The sequence below is a fragment of the Silurus aristotelis genome, assembly GCF_946808225.1.
Source record: "Silurus aristotelis genome assembly, chromosome: 2".
Taxonomy (NCBI): Eukaryota; Metazoa; Chordata; class Actinopteri; order Siluriformes; family Siluridae; genus Silurus; species Silurus aristotelis.
Genome location: NC_139575.1, coordinates 2,999,684 through 3,014,572, shown reverse-complemented (window position 1 = coordinate 3,014,572; position 14,889 = coordinate 2,999,684). Strand labels below are relative to the sequence as shown.

The following is a 14,889-nucleotide window of genomic DNA, read 5'->3' as shown; positions in this document are numbered from 1 at the left end:
AAAGGGCTGAATTCACTTTCAGCATGAAGATGTTTGCATTTCACACTCACGCCTCCTGAGATAATGACCTCACTTCCTGTTTTTGAAAGAAAACAGTCCTGTGTCGGTCGCCGATGCAATTTTATGCGAGAGACAGAGTTCGATACTAAAACTAAAGTCTGTGACAAGCAAACAGTCTCAGAAAGAAATGGTCACATCTGTAGCTTTGTTTGTTAACTGGTCGTTAGGAATTCTGAATTCTGATTGGACAGAACGTAATCATTTTCCAAAACGATATCGTTTCTAGAGAAAAAGCTGAAATAATTGCATGTAAAATGTGTCGCACAAAACATTTGTTATATATACGGCAATGTCTAAGGTGCAATATAAGGCCAAAAGTTTGTGGACACCTGACCATAACATTGCTACGTGCTTCTTTTGGAACATCTCATTCCGCATTTGCTGTGATAGTAACTTCCACTCTTCTGAGATGTTTGAAGTGTGCTTGTGGAGATTTATTCAGCCACAAGAGTGTTGCTTCATTGTAAATTCAGGTGCAGATGTAGGTAACGTGAGGTATCTGTACGTCTAAAAATTATATATAGATCTTGGAGGGTCCGAAAAATGGCTATTTCGGCGAATTGACCAAATTTTTCACATCTCATCTCATCTCATCTTCTCCCGCTTATCCGGGGCCGGGTCGCGGGGGCAGTAGTCTAAGCAGAGATGCCCAGACTTCCCTCTCCCTAGACACTTCTTCCAGCTCTTCCGGGGGGACACCGAGGCGTTCCCAGGCCAGCCGGGAGACATAGTCTCTCCAGCGTGTCCTAGGTCTTCCCCGGGGTCTCCTCCCAGTGGGACGCGACCGGAACACCTTCCCGGGAAGGCGTCCAGGAAGGCATCTGGAACAGATGCCCGAGCCACCTCAGATTTTTCACGATATTTTTTCACCTCAGATTTTTCACAGATTTTTCCCGAGCCACCTCAAATTTTTCACGATATTGATATTATTTTGTCACATCACCCGGTCGTACAAACGACCCATGAAATGAAGCCATATTTATCTGAGTCTATATCAAAGGCAGGGACTCGAGCATTAAGATCGTTCTTGGAGATTCTTGAGCAAACCTATAAAAAAAAAAATTATAAAAAAGAAAAAAGAAAAAGTGCACTTCATCACAGACAAATCATTCAAATGAATCGTGAGGGATTTTAGATTGTCTTTTATGCTATACTAAATTCAATTTCCCGGGAGGCCCATTCTAAGGGTACCAAGTACCGAGCCTTGAGGGTCACACTCAGGTAATGAGCAACGCTACAGGTTATTCCTTTTCTTTTCCGAGCATGCACTTTCAAAAATCACTCAAGTTATTGCCTGGGGTAAGAGGTAAACGTGAGAATAAAGACAGTGCATAGGAGACATACGGGACATTGTGACAAGTGCATAGAATAACAATCCTACTGAAAATCATCTTCATTATCAATGTCCTATTTAAAAGGTAATGTAAAATTCTGTGCGCTATGCGTCAAAATATTGTGCGAAATGAAGTGCAACATTATTAACATCTACTTCATCCTCCTCCTCATGTACTTCTATTCAGTAGGTTTTCATTTAGGGCTACGACGGTCTGGATGAAATCGCTCTCTGTCACGAAATCAGCAGCGATGATGTTGAGCGATTGGACGCAGGACCCGGGCTTCTGCTCCCGAACCCATTCCAGCAGCATCGGGTACGTCGTCATGACGACGTCTTTGAGCGACTTGGTGGGATGCGAACTGATGTACTTCAGGTCGGCCGTGAGATTGATTCCGGTCACGAAGAAGCCTCCTGTCAAACGATACACGTTTTAGCTTTCGCTAAGCGAAATCGTCTGATGGAACTATTTCATTTTAACGTTCACCTGGACGGCCGTGTTGTTTCCGGCTTTCAAACTCCTCGATCAGCTCTTCTGCTTTGTTCTTGTTAGCCCACCAGTACGGGATATGAGACCACAGCTCCGTGTGACAGTTTGCTATGTTGTGCTCGTACGAGATGATCACCTGCTGACCAGAGCTCCACATAGTCTTCAGTGTGACCACGTCCTGATGAAAAAACATCAAAATGAAACGATTAGGATCTGCATTCAGAACATCACATGCATGTTGTGCTTTTACGGGAAAACAGTCAAGATGTGATGTGCTTAGTCCCTTTTACCACCATCATACATCATTTTAATCTGCTTACAGTTACCTTTAGACAAGGTAGTTTCCTGTTTACATTATAGCAGCTATAAACGCTTGTTTCCTCGTCTGATTAAATTTACAGCTCCAGCTGTGGTGTTGCACCTACAAAAACACTAACACTGGAGACTCCTTCCTTAAACAAACATCTCCTTTCAGAAAACTTCTAATTTCAAAAACTCCAGATCCATGATGGCACACATTTTGAATTGGTTTATTCGGACTGACGCTGTACACATTCCTGTAAACGAAGTGTTGCTATAGAAATGATAAACATTTGGATAAAAAATTCCGATCAATCAGAATCCAGAGTTTATTAGTGCTGTGGTAAAAGTGCTTTTATATAACTGTGAATCTGCTATTAATTGCTTCAAACACACTTTCTACTATTTCTCCCTGTGATTTCCTGCCACTGCAAACAGCTGTGATTATACACCGATCAACCGTGCACATGCATTAATGATCCTCGGCCGCCCACAAACCACTGTTCCATCCTTGGACCACTTTTGATAGATACTGACCACTGCAGACCAGGAACAGCCCACAAGAGCTGCAGTTATGTAGACGCTCTGACCCAGTCGTCTAGACGTCACAATTTCTCAAACTCTCTCAAATCCTTACGCCCATTTTTCCTGCTTCTAACATCAACTTTGAGGACAAAATGTTCAATTGCTGCCTAATAAATAAATCCACCCACTAACAGGTGCCATGATAAAGAGATCATCAGTGTTCTTCACTTCACCGCTCAGAATGTTTTAATGTCATAATGAAATGTCTGATCGGTGTACAACAGAACCAGAACCAGAACAACCAACAGCGTCCAAAAATATCTTGCTGTCTGAACAAACAAGTTCTGCGGTTTAAATTTCGACGTACACCATAAGTTTGTGGACACCTAACCATAAGTTTGGTATGTGCTTCTTTTTGAACATTCCATTCCACATTTAGTCTCCATTTACTGTTATAATGAGCTCCACTCTTCTTGGAAGATGTTCCACTAGATGTTGAGGAGATTTACGTAAGATTTATTAGCCACAAGCGTGTTAGTAAAGTCAGGTTCTGATGTAGGTGAGGTGAGGTGAGGTGAGGTGAGGAGGCCTGGGGTGCAGTCAGCGTTCATATCAATCATGTTCAATATTGTTGGAGCTCTATAGCAGGGGATCTTCCACTCCAACTCATGTAATCTTAACAGAACTGGATTTGTCATGCTACCAAATGTATTCAAAGACATCATATCATATATTATGTCATCATCATTATCATTACCATCACCACCACCACATACTCATTTGCATATCAGTCGTGAAAACACTACACAGAATCCACTGAAGCTCCGCCTCCTGCCCACTGGTGATTTGATGATGCGGGACGTACCATTTTAGGACAAAGCTTAGAGTTGAAGATGCTCTTAATGGTGGAGATGAGGAGTGCATGAAGCTCCTGACTCAGTCCCAGGAAATGGCTGAAGGACAGGATGACTATCTCTTTAGGATGGCCGTCCAGCCACGTCCTGATTTCCTTCAGCACCGTCTGTCGTGGAACAAAAGACAAGCAGTCAAATAATCACTCGTGCATAAGTATGCACAAGTATCCACAAACTGAAACTTTTTTCACGACGTTTGTGGTGCCACCTGGAACTGATCTTATTTCTCAATTGGTTATTTAGAAAAAAAAAATGAGATTGGATTTTCCGACTTCCTGTCTGTTCAGCCAATCAGAATTCAGTATTTACACTGATGGTATGGTCTGATGGTGTAATCTAAAAGTAAATTCCACTATTAGAGATATTATTGATGTTACATGCAGACCATGTGAGTGGCCATGTTGGCGTGACATTATACATTAAACTCTTTGTTTAATGTATAATGTCATTCCGATCTGAGCATCATTAGTTAGGAAACAGTTACCATCAGAAAAAACTAATGGAAATAAATAATGTAACAACTACAAATGCGACTAGACGATTCAATCAAGTGAGAATCAGTGACTTTGGATTCACCAGAGAAGCGACTATGAGATTACGAAGGAATCACAAAACAAACAACACCCTCAGCTTTCTTACTGAAGGTCTGTATGAAGTACCTCTACGGTAATTGTGGTGTAAACCCCATGGTAGAAGTAGAGATCAGACGAGCTGTCGTTGGGCCGATGCGCTATCCTGAGATCGCAGTATCTCACACCGCAGTCCAACTGTTCCCTCACGCTGTACTCCTGTGGTGAATAATGTAAAGTGGGTTCGTTAATAATGCAGGTAACAGTGATACGGGACGGATCGGGGTATACACGTTGCATCAACACTAAAAGGAGCGTAGCTGAGGTGTTGGAGTTTTTACATGTGACCTGCTGCAGGGTTTTGGAGAAATTTGAGTGAAAAGAAAGAAAATGTAGGTGTAGGAAGATTGTACTGTATAAGGCGTATAGGAGTCCGAATTTTAGATCTGAAAGGGTCCTGTGATATAAAAAAATCGAATTTTTGATCTAATATTATTACTACACTGCATAATTTTTTACGCCATATATTACAATGTCAGTTTAATAAACGAGGTGGTGTCAAAAAGTTTATCGTTTTGTAACGCGCCAACAGATGGCAGCACGAGGCTGCACGCAGATTCACAGGGAGCACCAAACTTCATAAGTCAATGTGGCAAAAGACATTGTCCTGTGTACATTGGAAGCTGTGCAACTGGTGCTATTCTGACCATGTGAGCACCCTGTCACCGAGTTCCTCCTCACACGTCTCACTTCTGCACCCACCCTACTCGCCAGATTTGCCTCCAGCGGACTTCGCCCGCTTCCTGAAGATAAAGATCCAGCTCGCAGTTTTTGAGTTGAGAAGCCCTGAGGAACATTCCAATTAAGTGTTCCGATTCATCCCAAAGGCATTTAATAGGGTCAGAGCTGTGTAGCAGCAGATCTTCATGAAGCTGGTTTTGTGCACAGGGGCATTGTCATGCTGGGACAGGTTTAAGTCTCCTAGTTTAAGTGAAGGGTTTTGTGGAAGAACCGCATATATACATCTGCACAATGTAGTTGCATTTGTCGTTTTCTTTTGCACTTGATTGTCTTTCTTTGTCGCACAGTTCTAAATTTGTTTCTTAACTGAATGTTTGTATGGGGTTTCAAAAATACGCTTAAACAGCTCCCCGATGCTCGGATGCTTTCTGCAGAGCAGCAGAAGGTAATTTCCTCCCCGCTGGGTGGATTGATCCAGCAAGAGAGACAGGCTGTACTGAAACATGCCCTGGTTTAATAGGTTTTCTTTCAGAGCGCTAGATCGCACAGTCGACGTCAGAGAAATGAAATCCGACTCCGACAACAGAAAGTGCTTTTAGGAGCAAATTCGATGGAATGCTTTTACTGCTTTTTTTTTAATGTTCGGTGAGTATTTTTTTAATGTTGATTTTAGTTTGGGGGGGAAAGAAATGACATGGTACTGCATGGAAAGCAATTCTTATGTCTTACAGTCCACCAAAGCTGAATATTATCAATACACGTGCATACACTTACACTACACACACTGAGCTTTTTTTTATCTGCTATAAAAGTAACACAAATTTGGCCACATGTATTTAGTCACCGCTAGTAAGGAAAAAATAAAGTCATGCTGGTCAAGTAATCTGAGTGGGCAAAAGTCCAGGGACATAAATATTTCTCCAAAAATTATATTTCTCCATAATATCCTCTCAAGGTGGTATCAGAACGCGACTAGTTTTGTAACACTCCAACAGATGGTGAGATTGAGATGGTTTGCACGCAAAGTCACAGGGAGCACCGACCTTCATGAGTCAGTGTGCCAAAAGACATCGACATCCTTTGTACATCAGGAGCTGGTGCTCTTCTGACCACCTATGTTACTACATTTGCGATTTCATCATGGACAGAGAGTCAGAATACCCCGTCACTGAGCTCCTTGTGAGTTTCTCCCGGAAATGACACAATCTCACTTTCGCTCCCACCCTAGTCACCAGATTTGGCTCCTGTGGACTTCGCCCTATTCTTGAAGATAAAAATTCAGCTGAAAGGTTGCGGTTTTGACATCGTTGCAGAGATCCAGCACGAATCGCAGAAGCTGTTTGACACCCTTGGAAAAATAAAGACTTCCAGGACACATTCCAGAAGAACGCTGGAGCGCTGTATTGCTGTGCAAGGGGACTATTTTAAAGGTGATAGTGTGTAAACATAGATAAATTAAGCACGTTCTTGTAAACAGTGCAAAACTTTTTGAGACCACCTTGTAGGTAGAAAGTTATCGCTTTTTTGAACGTACTTATGTAGCGATCTATGAGATCTCTGCGTGAATAATGGATCAGGAATCCATTCTACTACACATCAGACCTTTATAATTAGGGACAAAGTTTTCTATAGTTACACACACAAACACAGTGACCACTTGTGCTCTTGTTCTTCTCATTTAACACTACTTTTTTTTCAAGTGGAGAAAGCGTGCTTTTCTAAAAGATCTTCTTCTTCTTTTGGCTACTCCCATTAGGGGTCGCTGTCTCCATACCACCCTGTCCTCTACATCTGCCTCTCAAACCAACTACCTGCATGTCTTCCCTCACCACATCCATAAACCTCCTCCTTGATCTTCCTCTTTTCCTCCTTCCTGGTGTCTCCACCCTCAGCATTCTCCTACTGATATACCCCATGTCCCTCCTCTGCACATGTCCAACCCATCTCAATCACACCTCCCTCACCTTGTCTCCAAAACGTCCTACATGTGCTGTCCCTCAAATAAACTTATTTCTAATCCTGTCCATCGTCGTCACTCCCAATAAACATCTCAACATCTTTAGCTCTGCTACCTCCAGCTCCACCACCTGTCTTTTACTCAATGTCTCTAATCCATACAACATCTCAGGTCTCACCACAGTCCTATAAACTTTCCCTTTCACTCTCACAGATACTCTTCTATCACAAATCACTCCTGCGATCACTCTTCTCCACCCACTCCACCCTGCCTGCACTCTTTTCTTCACTTCTCTAACACACTCTCCATTACTTTGCACTGTTGACCCCAGGTACCTGACCTCCTCCACCTTCTCCACCTCTTCTCCCTGCAACCGCACCCCTCCACTGCCCTCCCTCTCATTCACACACATGTACTCTGTCTTACTCCTACTGACTTTCATTCCCCTTCTCTCCAGCGTGTACCTCCACCTCTCCAGGATCTTCTCCACCTGCTCCCTACTCTCATATTAGTGGAAAAGTTTCCCAGAGTGAAAATACCCTGATAAAGTACTGATACTGTACTGAAAAATGTGCTTGAGTAACTTTTTCACTCATCATCAGTGTTATTTAATAGCCCGTCTATTTTATCTCTAACAATAGAACTTGTATTCAGACAGAATATAATCTCCCTGAGAAGGCCTGCGGAAGGAACCTCGAGAGGAACCGGACTCAAAAGGTAGAAAAAGCATGAATAAATACAGATAAGCTTTACCTGCGTGATTGCCCACTTGTAAACAAACGGCCGTATGAGGGGCTTCATGAACTTGTCGAGCTTCTGCAGCATATCAGGCTGCTTGAGGTCAATAGGAGAGTGGTTATTCATATCCAAACAGTACGTGATTGCATTATGGCTTCCTGTGTGAGGGAAAAAAAAGAAGGGCAGAACAAAGTATGAGTGAAATGCATTAGAGTCGACCTGTCAATGATGTAGATACAGTCGCCTCCAAAAGTATTGGAACAGCAGGGCCAGGTCGTTTCGGTTCTTACTGTAGACTGAAGACACTTTAATTTAAGATGGAAAGATGAGAATTTGAGGGTTTTGTGGTTATGACATCATGTGTTTAACTAAATAAAATCAACCTTTAATATCAGATCAGTGGATATTTAGTCGTGCAAAAGTATTGGAACGGATATACAGTATGTCTTTAGCTGCAGATCCCTCAGGTGCAATAACTTCTTCAAGCTTCTTCGAGCCTGCGACTCACTGATATATTTATATGCTTTTCCTCCCTTCAGTGTCGTCTTATTAACGTAAAATGCTGCTTGATCAGTTTAAGGGTCTGATGATAGACTCATCCAGTCAAAAGCCTTCCATTTTTCCACCTGTGGCCTTGAGAAAATGTTAGTTCCTCTTATTGATACTGGATGCATTTCTGTGTAAAATTTTGTGCAGACTGAACGTTTCCAGATTTCTACATTCATTTTGCGTTATCATTAGTAATAAATGAGTCCAGAAGCAGAACCAGGCATGGAAGCCTATGCAATGACACTACCTAGAGCATGTTTCTCAAATGAGCTTGTACATCTTGAATCATGAACAAATCCTTTCTGTTTCCACCTTGTGGGTTTTCCATTACTTTGCTAGATTTTTAATCCTGGTTCCAGAACATTTCTGGTTCATCTTTGCATTTCTTTGTGATCTCTACATTTATACTTTTAAAGTCATCATACACTGGATTGGGACAGTTAAGTGGTTAAGATGTTGGACTTCTCATCAGAAGGTCATGAGTTCAATTTCCACCACCACTTAGCTGTTACTGCTGGGCCCTTGAGCAAGGCCCTCAACCCAATTACCTGCTCATTTGTATGAGATAATTGTAAGTCGCTCCGGATAAGGCCTTCCGCCAAATAATGTAAATGGATTGTGATACATTTAATCATTCGCAGTCATTTATACCTCTTGAATGTTTTTTTTCCAATACAGCTCTCTAGTCTTTATCTTGGTTTTCTTTTTTCTTTTTTTTAACAACAAATGCTGCCTTCAGAGGTGAAAGCTCAAAGCCAAGAGTGGATGTATAGGGATATTTCAATAAATCATGCAGTCCGAAATGTTTGGACCTTATAGAAATGTACTCATTTGTATACTTTTTGACACAAACTAATACATAAATACATCAAAACATTACATCTGAAACAAAACTAAACTCTTCTCATAGCCATGGTTTTACCTCAAACCCAAATATCTACCGCAAAAACAAACAAAATAAACATCCAAAGACTTTCTGTTCAGCAGGCTTGTTTTTATCTCTCATGAACAGCTCTCTCTTTATTTTGGTTTATCCTTTTTCACAACTAATGAAGTTTTTACAGGTCAAACCAAAGACCAAATCCAAATCTAGATCTTCAGGGATGTTTAGTTTTCACTTTAACAAGACCGGAATAAAATCTACATCTTGTTTAAAACACACACACACACACACACACACACACACACACACACACATATATATATATATATATATATATATATATATATATATATATATATATATATATATATATATAAATATAAAACAGGGAATAAAAATTGCATCGAAACTTTTTTCATATTTTGATCTTCAACCCAAAGGCCTTCAGTCTATTGGGGGGGAAAACAAAACAATGAATTGCTGTTCCAAGAGCTTTTGAGAAGATTGCATTAGGTATGTGGTGGAACAATGTTAATCTGACTACCAACCAGTGCTGACGGAGCACATAAACACGCAACCTGACACCGCCTGTGCCACCACCCATGCCCTGATCCGTTCATCCTTCTCAACATGACTCTATTGACCAATACAATGGAATATTACCTATTACGCTTCGTAACAAGAACGTTCATCATTATGATGTGTAATTGGGTGCCAATGGCATTTTACTTTGTCTCAGAGGATGGAGACTGACATTCACAAATACCGGATACCTGGAATGGCCAAATTCCATAAAGGGATGTCCCAGAGACCACCTGGCAAAACAGCCATCCAGTTGTCCATGGGCAGACCTCTGAGCGATACCAGGCTTCCTTCTGATGACATATCGGACCTGTAAAAAATAAAAAATCAATAATCCTGAAATGGTATCACCTCCCCTGAGTCCAAAGTCTGAAAAAAGCTTCATGGACAAACCTTTAGCCAAATGTCTAATCAAATGCAGGTATTCAAATGGGCATGACAGAGTGGGAGTGGAACCCTGGAAAGGTCCAGAAGATATATATATATCCAGGTGGGGGAAAAAGAAAGCAGGTAAAACGGAACCGGTGATGGTTGAAACCTGGTCGGGTCTTTCAAACCTGCTTCAGTTGTTCAATGGACTCCTGAAATGATTCCCAGGTGGAAGTGTAAAGTTAGAAAAAAGGTTATCCATGAGAGGTGACCAGGTTCAGAGGATTTCCGATGCAAATACTCCGGGTTTGAATAAGCGACATTCCGGAAGGTGTTGGAGAAAGTGCAGGAGCAGGAGATCCGCCGGGGAAACCCTGCCATGATTTCGTCTTAAATACATTCATCACTCGCAGCCATAATAAAGTCCGAGTTTCTCCTTCACACACCCTGGGGTTGGATTTAGATTCGAGAAATGGGTGATGGAACCCTGGCGGTGTTTGTGAGAAGGTTTCGGCAGCATGAAGGCGGAGTTTCGCTTCCACTCTGCTTACAGATGCACCTTCTGCATCAGCAGCTCCAACCGGAGAAACGCCACCGACCGGCCGGCCGGCAATCAACCTTCATCAGCCTTCCATCATACATCTAGAAGAGCTTCAAATCTATATCTTCATCCTGTATTTTTTAAAATTTCCAGCATAATTTGATATACTTTTTTTTAATTACCTGTTATGATGAGCTAAAATGTTAAGATCAGACCAGTATCTCCTCGACTTTAATCCCTAATACCTCTCCTGATCCACACACACACACACGTATACTTACAAAACTATTGGGACACCTGACTTTACTTACACAGATGTACATGATTTCTCAATGAAGCTCGATGAAGATATGCTTTATATGGTTTGGAGTGGAAGATCTTCTGTGATAGAGCTCTGACCTCAAACCTACTGAACAATGAATTGGAGCACTGACTGCACCCCAGGCCTCCTCACATCACCTGCATCTGTACCTGACTTTTACCAACTGGCTGAATGAATCTCACACAGATCTCCAAGTGCATGCTTCAGAATCTAGTGGAACATCTTCCCAGAAGGGTGGAAGTTATTATTGGGGGAAAATGTTTATATTTGCAGCATTTGGCCGACGCGCTTATCCGGTTCACGGGGACTAAATGTGGAATCGGATGTTCAAACATGAGCATCTCGATCTAATCTCTAATCTTTAATCTCACTCTAATACCAAAGCCAAGTGCTGATTGTGATCATTATTTTACACTTCATTAAAAATTATCCTAAAATTAAAACCCAACCAGAATCTGGTGGAAACCATTACAACAATTCACAACATTTTCATAGCATTTGTAATGGTTTAAATGGGAATTGTATTGCTTTGGAATGGAAGGTTTTCGGTTTTAGTTTGTTGCCTTTAATCTGTGGTTAATAAATATGAGGCCACTTTTAATATTCATAGTAAAATTACAGCCTTGTATAATAATATACATTAAAAAAACCATTCAAACAAACCAATCCGATGTTTATTGGATCATTAGTCATTGTAGTAACACATTCTTTATTGGGTCTCAGTGGGAAAACAACACAAAAAAGTGCTGAGTAGCTTTGTGTATTTCAGAAGATGCACATTATGTACCTTTAGATCACCTTGACTACTCGTGTACACTATATTTCCGGGTATACGGACAAAACTATCGGGACCCTCTACTTTTCCAGGCTGTGGTTCTTCAGCAGATTGTTTGGAGCACATAAATGTAGAGCATGTCTCCATGAAGCTCCATGCTTTACATGGGTTGGAGTGGAAGATGTCCTGCTAAAGAGGATGAATTTATACACTAAAATACAGCACCGAAAGTCATTATGAGGCCATGAAGTGTTTCTCATTACTAGCTAGAAGAACTTTGAGCTAACCATTATTAAGGGAGAGCTCAGAGTTCTTTTAGCTATCCATTTTAAATATGGGTTAAAGTGGACGTCCTGGTTAACACAAAACGTCCACTTTAACCCATATTTACACTAAAGCTCTCCCTGTCCCTTCCATGACCTCATTGGATTTCCCTACAATGGCTGGTATGAAACCTCATCCTTTGTCTCTTTGTCCTGCTTTACTTAACAAAACGTTTTCAGGGACAAAAAAATGAAAGAAAAACAATAAGCTCTTGTGCTCCATGAAATAATGGAGCATTGGCTGTAACTGCACCCATGTGAGATGATGGGGCCCTGATGACTTGCTTTTCAATAGTGTATACAAACTCTGAAAGAGTTCAACATGTTACAGAAGCTCTGTGTTCATCCATCTTTTAATATTTCCTGATGAAAAATGGATTTCTCTATAGTCTAGAGTAAAGTACAGATGACTGGAGTTACGTTTTGGGGAATGCCGGTTGTACAGTTACGAGGCGGTATCCAAACGTTTCGTGACTCCCTCAGATTACAAGAAAGTACTCGATTTATCTAGGTTTCACCTTTAAAATAGTCACCCTACACAGCCCCAGATGTACACAGGACAATATCTTTTAGAAAAATGACTTATAAAGGTCGGTGCCCCCTGTGACTGTGCATGCAGCCCTCTGCTGCCATCTGTTGGTGTGTTACAAAACTAATCTCTAAACTTTTTGAAAGCACTTCGTATATAAAAAATAATAATAATAAATCAGTTACAGAAAAGAAAAGTTCTTCTCTCGTTATCATATCTCACACAATTCTGCAACAAGATCAAACTGAAATCAAACTGCAGAACAATTTATTAAAATTCGCTATAAGTAGTTTGTTTAAACAACAAAGTTCCAAAAAAAAAAAAAAATCATAATGGATGACGTTTGCAAAGTGTGTGGCAACTTCATAATCATTAATTCTGTGATGTCATTATTTGTCACAGTGAAATTCTTTCTTCGCATATCCCAGCTTGGGGAGGCCGGGGTCCGACATGATACAGCACCCCTGGAGCGCAGAGGGTTAAGGGCCTCACTCAAGGGCCCAAGAGTAGCTTCTGAGCTACCACTCCTGACCAGTGGAAGTGGAACGACCATCCCAGGTTCCTTTCTGTTTCATAAAACTGCATTAAACACTAGTTTTCTTTATGATGCCACAAATGAAATCTGCTGTATGGAACTCGTTTCAGCGTTTTTTTGTTTTTTTTTCCATCCCCAGCAAATAAACCGTCCTAGTTTGTAGAGTCGACGCCTAACATTAGCTCTCCATTAATGCCAGGTTCCTGCTGTACGACCACTAAAAGTCTCTTATTGACCTTCTCCAGCTGAGCTAAGCACACAGTCCACCCTCAGTCAGCTCTCTGTGCTCATGAATAATCAATACGGCCCGAGCACTCATTTCACTACCGGATAAATAAATAAACAAATACATACATACATACATCCAGAGGGACAAAAGTATTGGGACAACCAACTTCTCGACCCATACGTGGTTCCTCCACCATGAAAGATTTGGAGGCACACAATTGAATAGAACTTCTTAGGCAGATGAAATTTTCTCTTGTATCTGAACACTGGACTTTAGTTCCGAAGGTCATAAGTTTAGATCCTATCTACACCAAGCTGTCACTTCTGGGCCCCTGAGCGAGGCCCTTTATCCCTACAGATTGTATGATGTATGAATGAAATAAATGTAAAAAGAAATCTCCACAAGTAGTGGAAGCTCAGTGGAAACTCAGAAGGTTGTGAGTTCAAATCCCAGCACCACCGAGCTGCCACTGTTGGGCCCCTGAGCAAGGCCCTTAACCCTCGACTGTTTAGGTGTATGGATGAGATGAACACAAGTCGCTCTGGATAAACGCATGAACGCATGTCATTTATTACTTAATCTCGGTCATTGCTTCTCCCATGAGGTGTTTTTGAAGTCCAATAAAAGCAACTCGTTTACTTTCGAATCATGTGGAAATTTACAAGTCAAATAAACTCCACAAACAAGAAATATTGAAAGTCCATCCAGTGCATCTACATCATTACGATCTCATGTGAAGATGATGAAGTGGAGATGATGAAGTGGAGATGATGAAGTGGAGATGATTGCTCTGTAAGAAATACCTTTTTTTTTTTTTTTTATTGTTAGCACTTATCTTCAAGGCATTTGGCAGAAGCACCTGCATATAAAGAGGCTTATATGTGTTGGATCTCTGATGATCTCAGATGTTGAGCTATTATACGAGTTGCTCAGTAGCTCCTGGTTCCATAACGTCACCTGACTGTAGAAGACTTTAGAAAGAACATCACTCACATTCACACACTCCAGTGCTCATGTTAGTTCTCACTCTTCAGTGTTCTGTATTGTTTATAGACTATAATCACACTCTTGATGTCACCCAAATGAAGATGAGGTTCTGTTTTTGAGTCTGGTTCCTCTCAAGGTTTCTTCCTCAGAACATCTAAGTGAGTTTTTCCTTGCCACAGTCTGCATGGCTGCTCATCAGAGATAAACACACATCGTTCACCTTCACTCTTATATTCTGTAAAGCTGCTGAGACAATGACGATTGTGAAAAGTGCTAAAGAAATAAACTTGACTTATAAAGTGCTCTGATGCTCAGTCAATAAATACATTCTGATGTCAGTTTATTAGGACACAGACTAAGAACAGCATCTGTTTAAAACCCTGTAGAAAAAAAAAAGTAAAAAAGTGTTGTTGTTTTTTTTTTTTATAAATTCAGCATTGCTCATTAAAAACCTCTCGCAGACAAGATTTAGATTATTAAGACAATAAAGAACAGAGAAGAACGGAGAAGAGTCATGAAGCATGTCTTCCTGGTACCCTGAGATATGGAGGGACCTGGGCCAGTGGAGGAGTGTTAGAGGATGGAGGGATCACTGGAGAAGTTAGAGGATAGAGGGATCTGTAGAGCATTGGTATAGG

General features: G+C 41.1%; 1 protein-coding gene across 1 annotated transcript; it reads right to left on the bottom strand.

Annotated features, from left to right (window-relative positions):
* Positions 1-962: 962 nt before the first annotated feature.
* plcxd1.1 (phosphatidylinositol-specific phospholipase C, X domain containing 1, tandem duplicate 1) lies at positions 963-10,662 on the bottom strand. The gene is made up of 8 exons (XM_083564041.1): positions 10,199-10,662; positions 10,035-10,098; positions 9,833-9,951; positions 7,643-7,785; positions 4,282-4,410; positions 3,574-3,729; positions 1,881-2,061; positions 963-1,807 (listed from the first exon to the last, which is right to left on the bottom strand). Exons 3-8 carry the CDS (start codon positions 9,942-9,944, stop codon positions 1,563-1,565), a joined length of 966 nt encoding a protein of 321 aa, XP_083420167.1. The 5' UTR covers positions 9,945-9,951; positions 10,035-10,098; positions 10,199-10,662; the 3' UTR covers positions 963-1,562.
* Between the last annotated feature and the right edge of the window lie 4,227 nt (positions 10,663-14,889).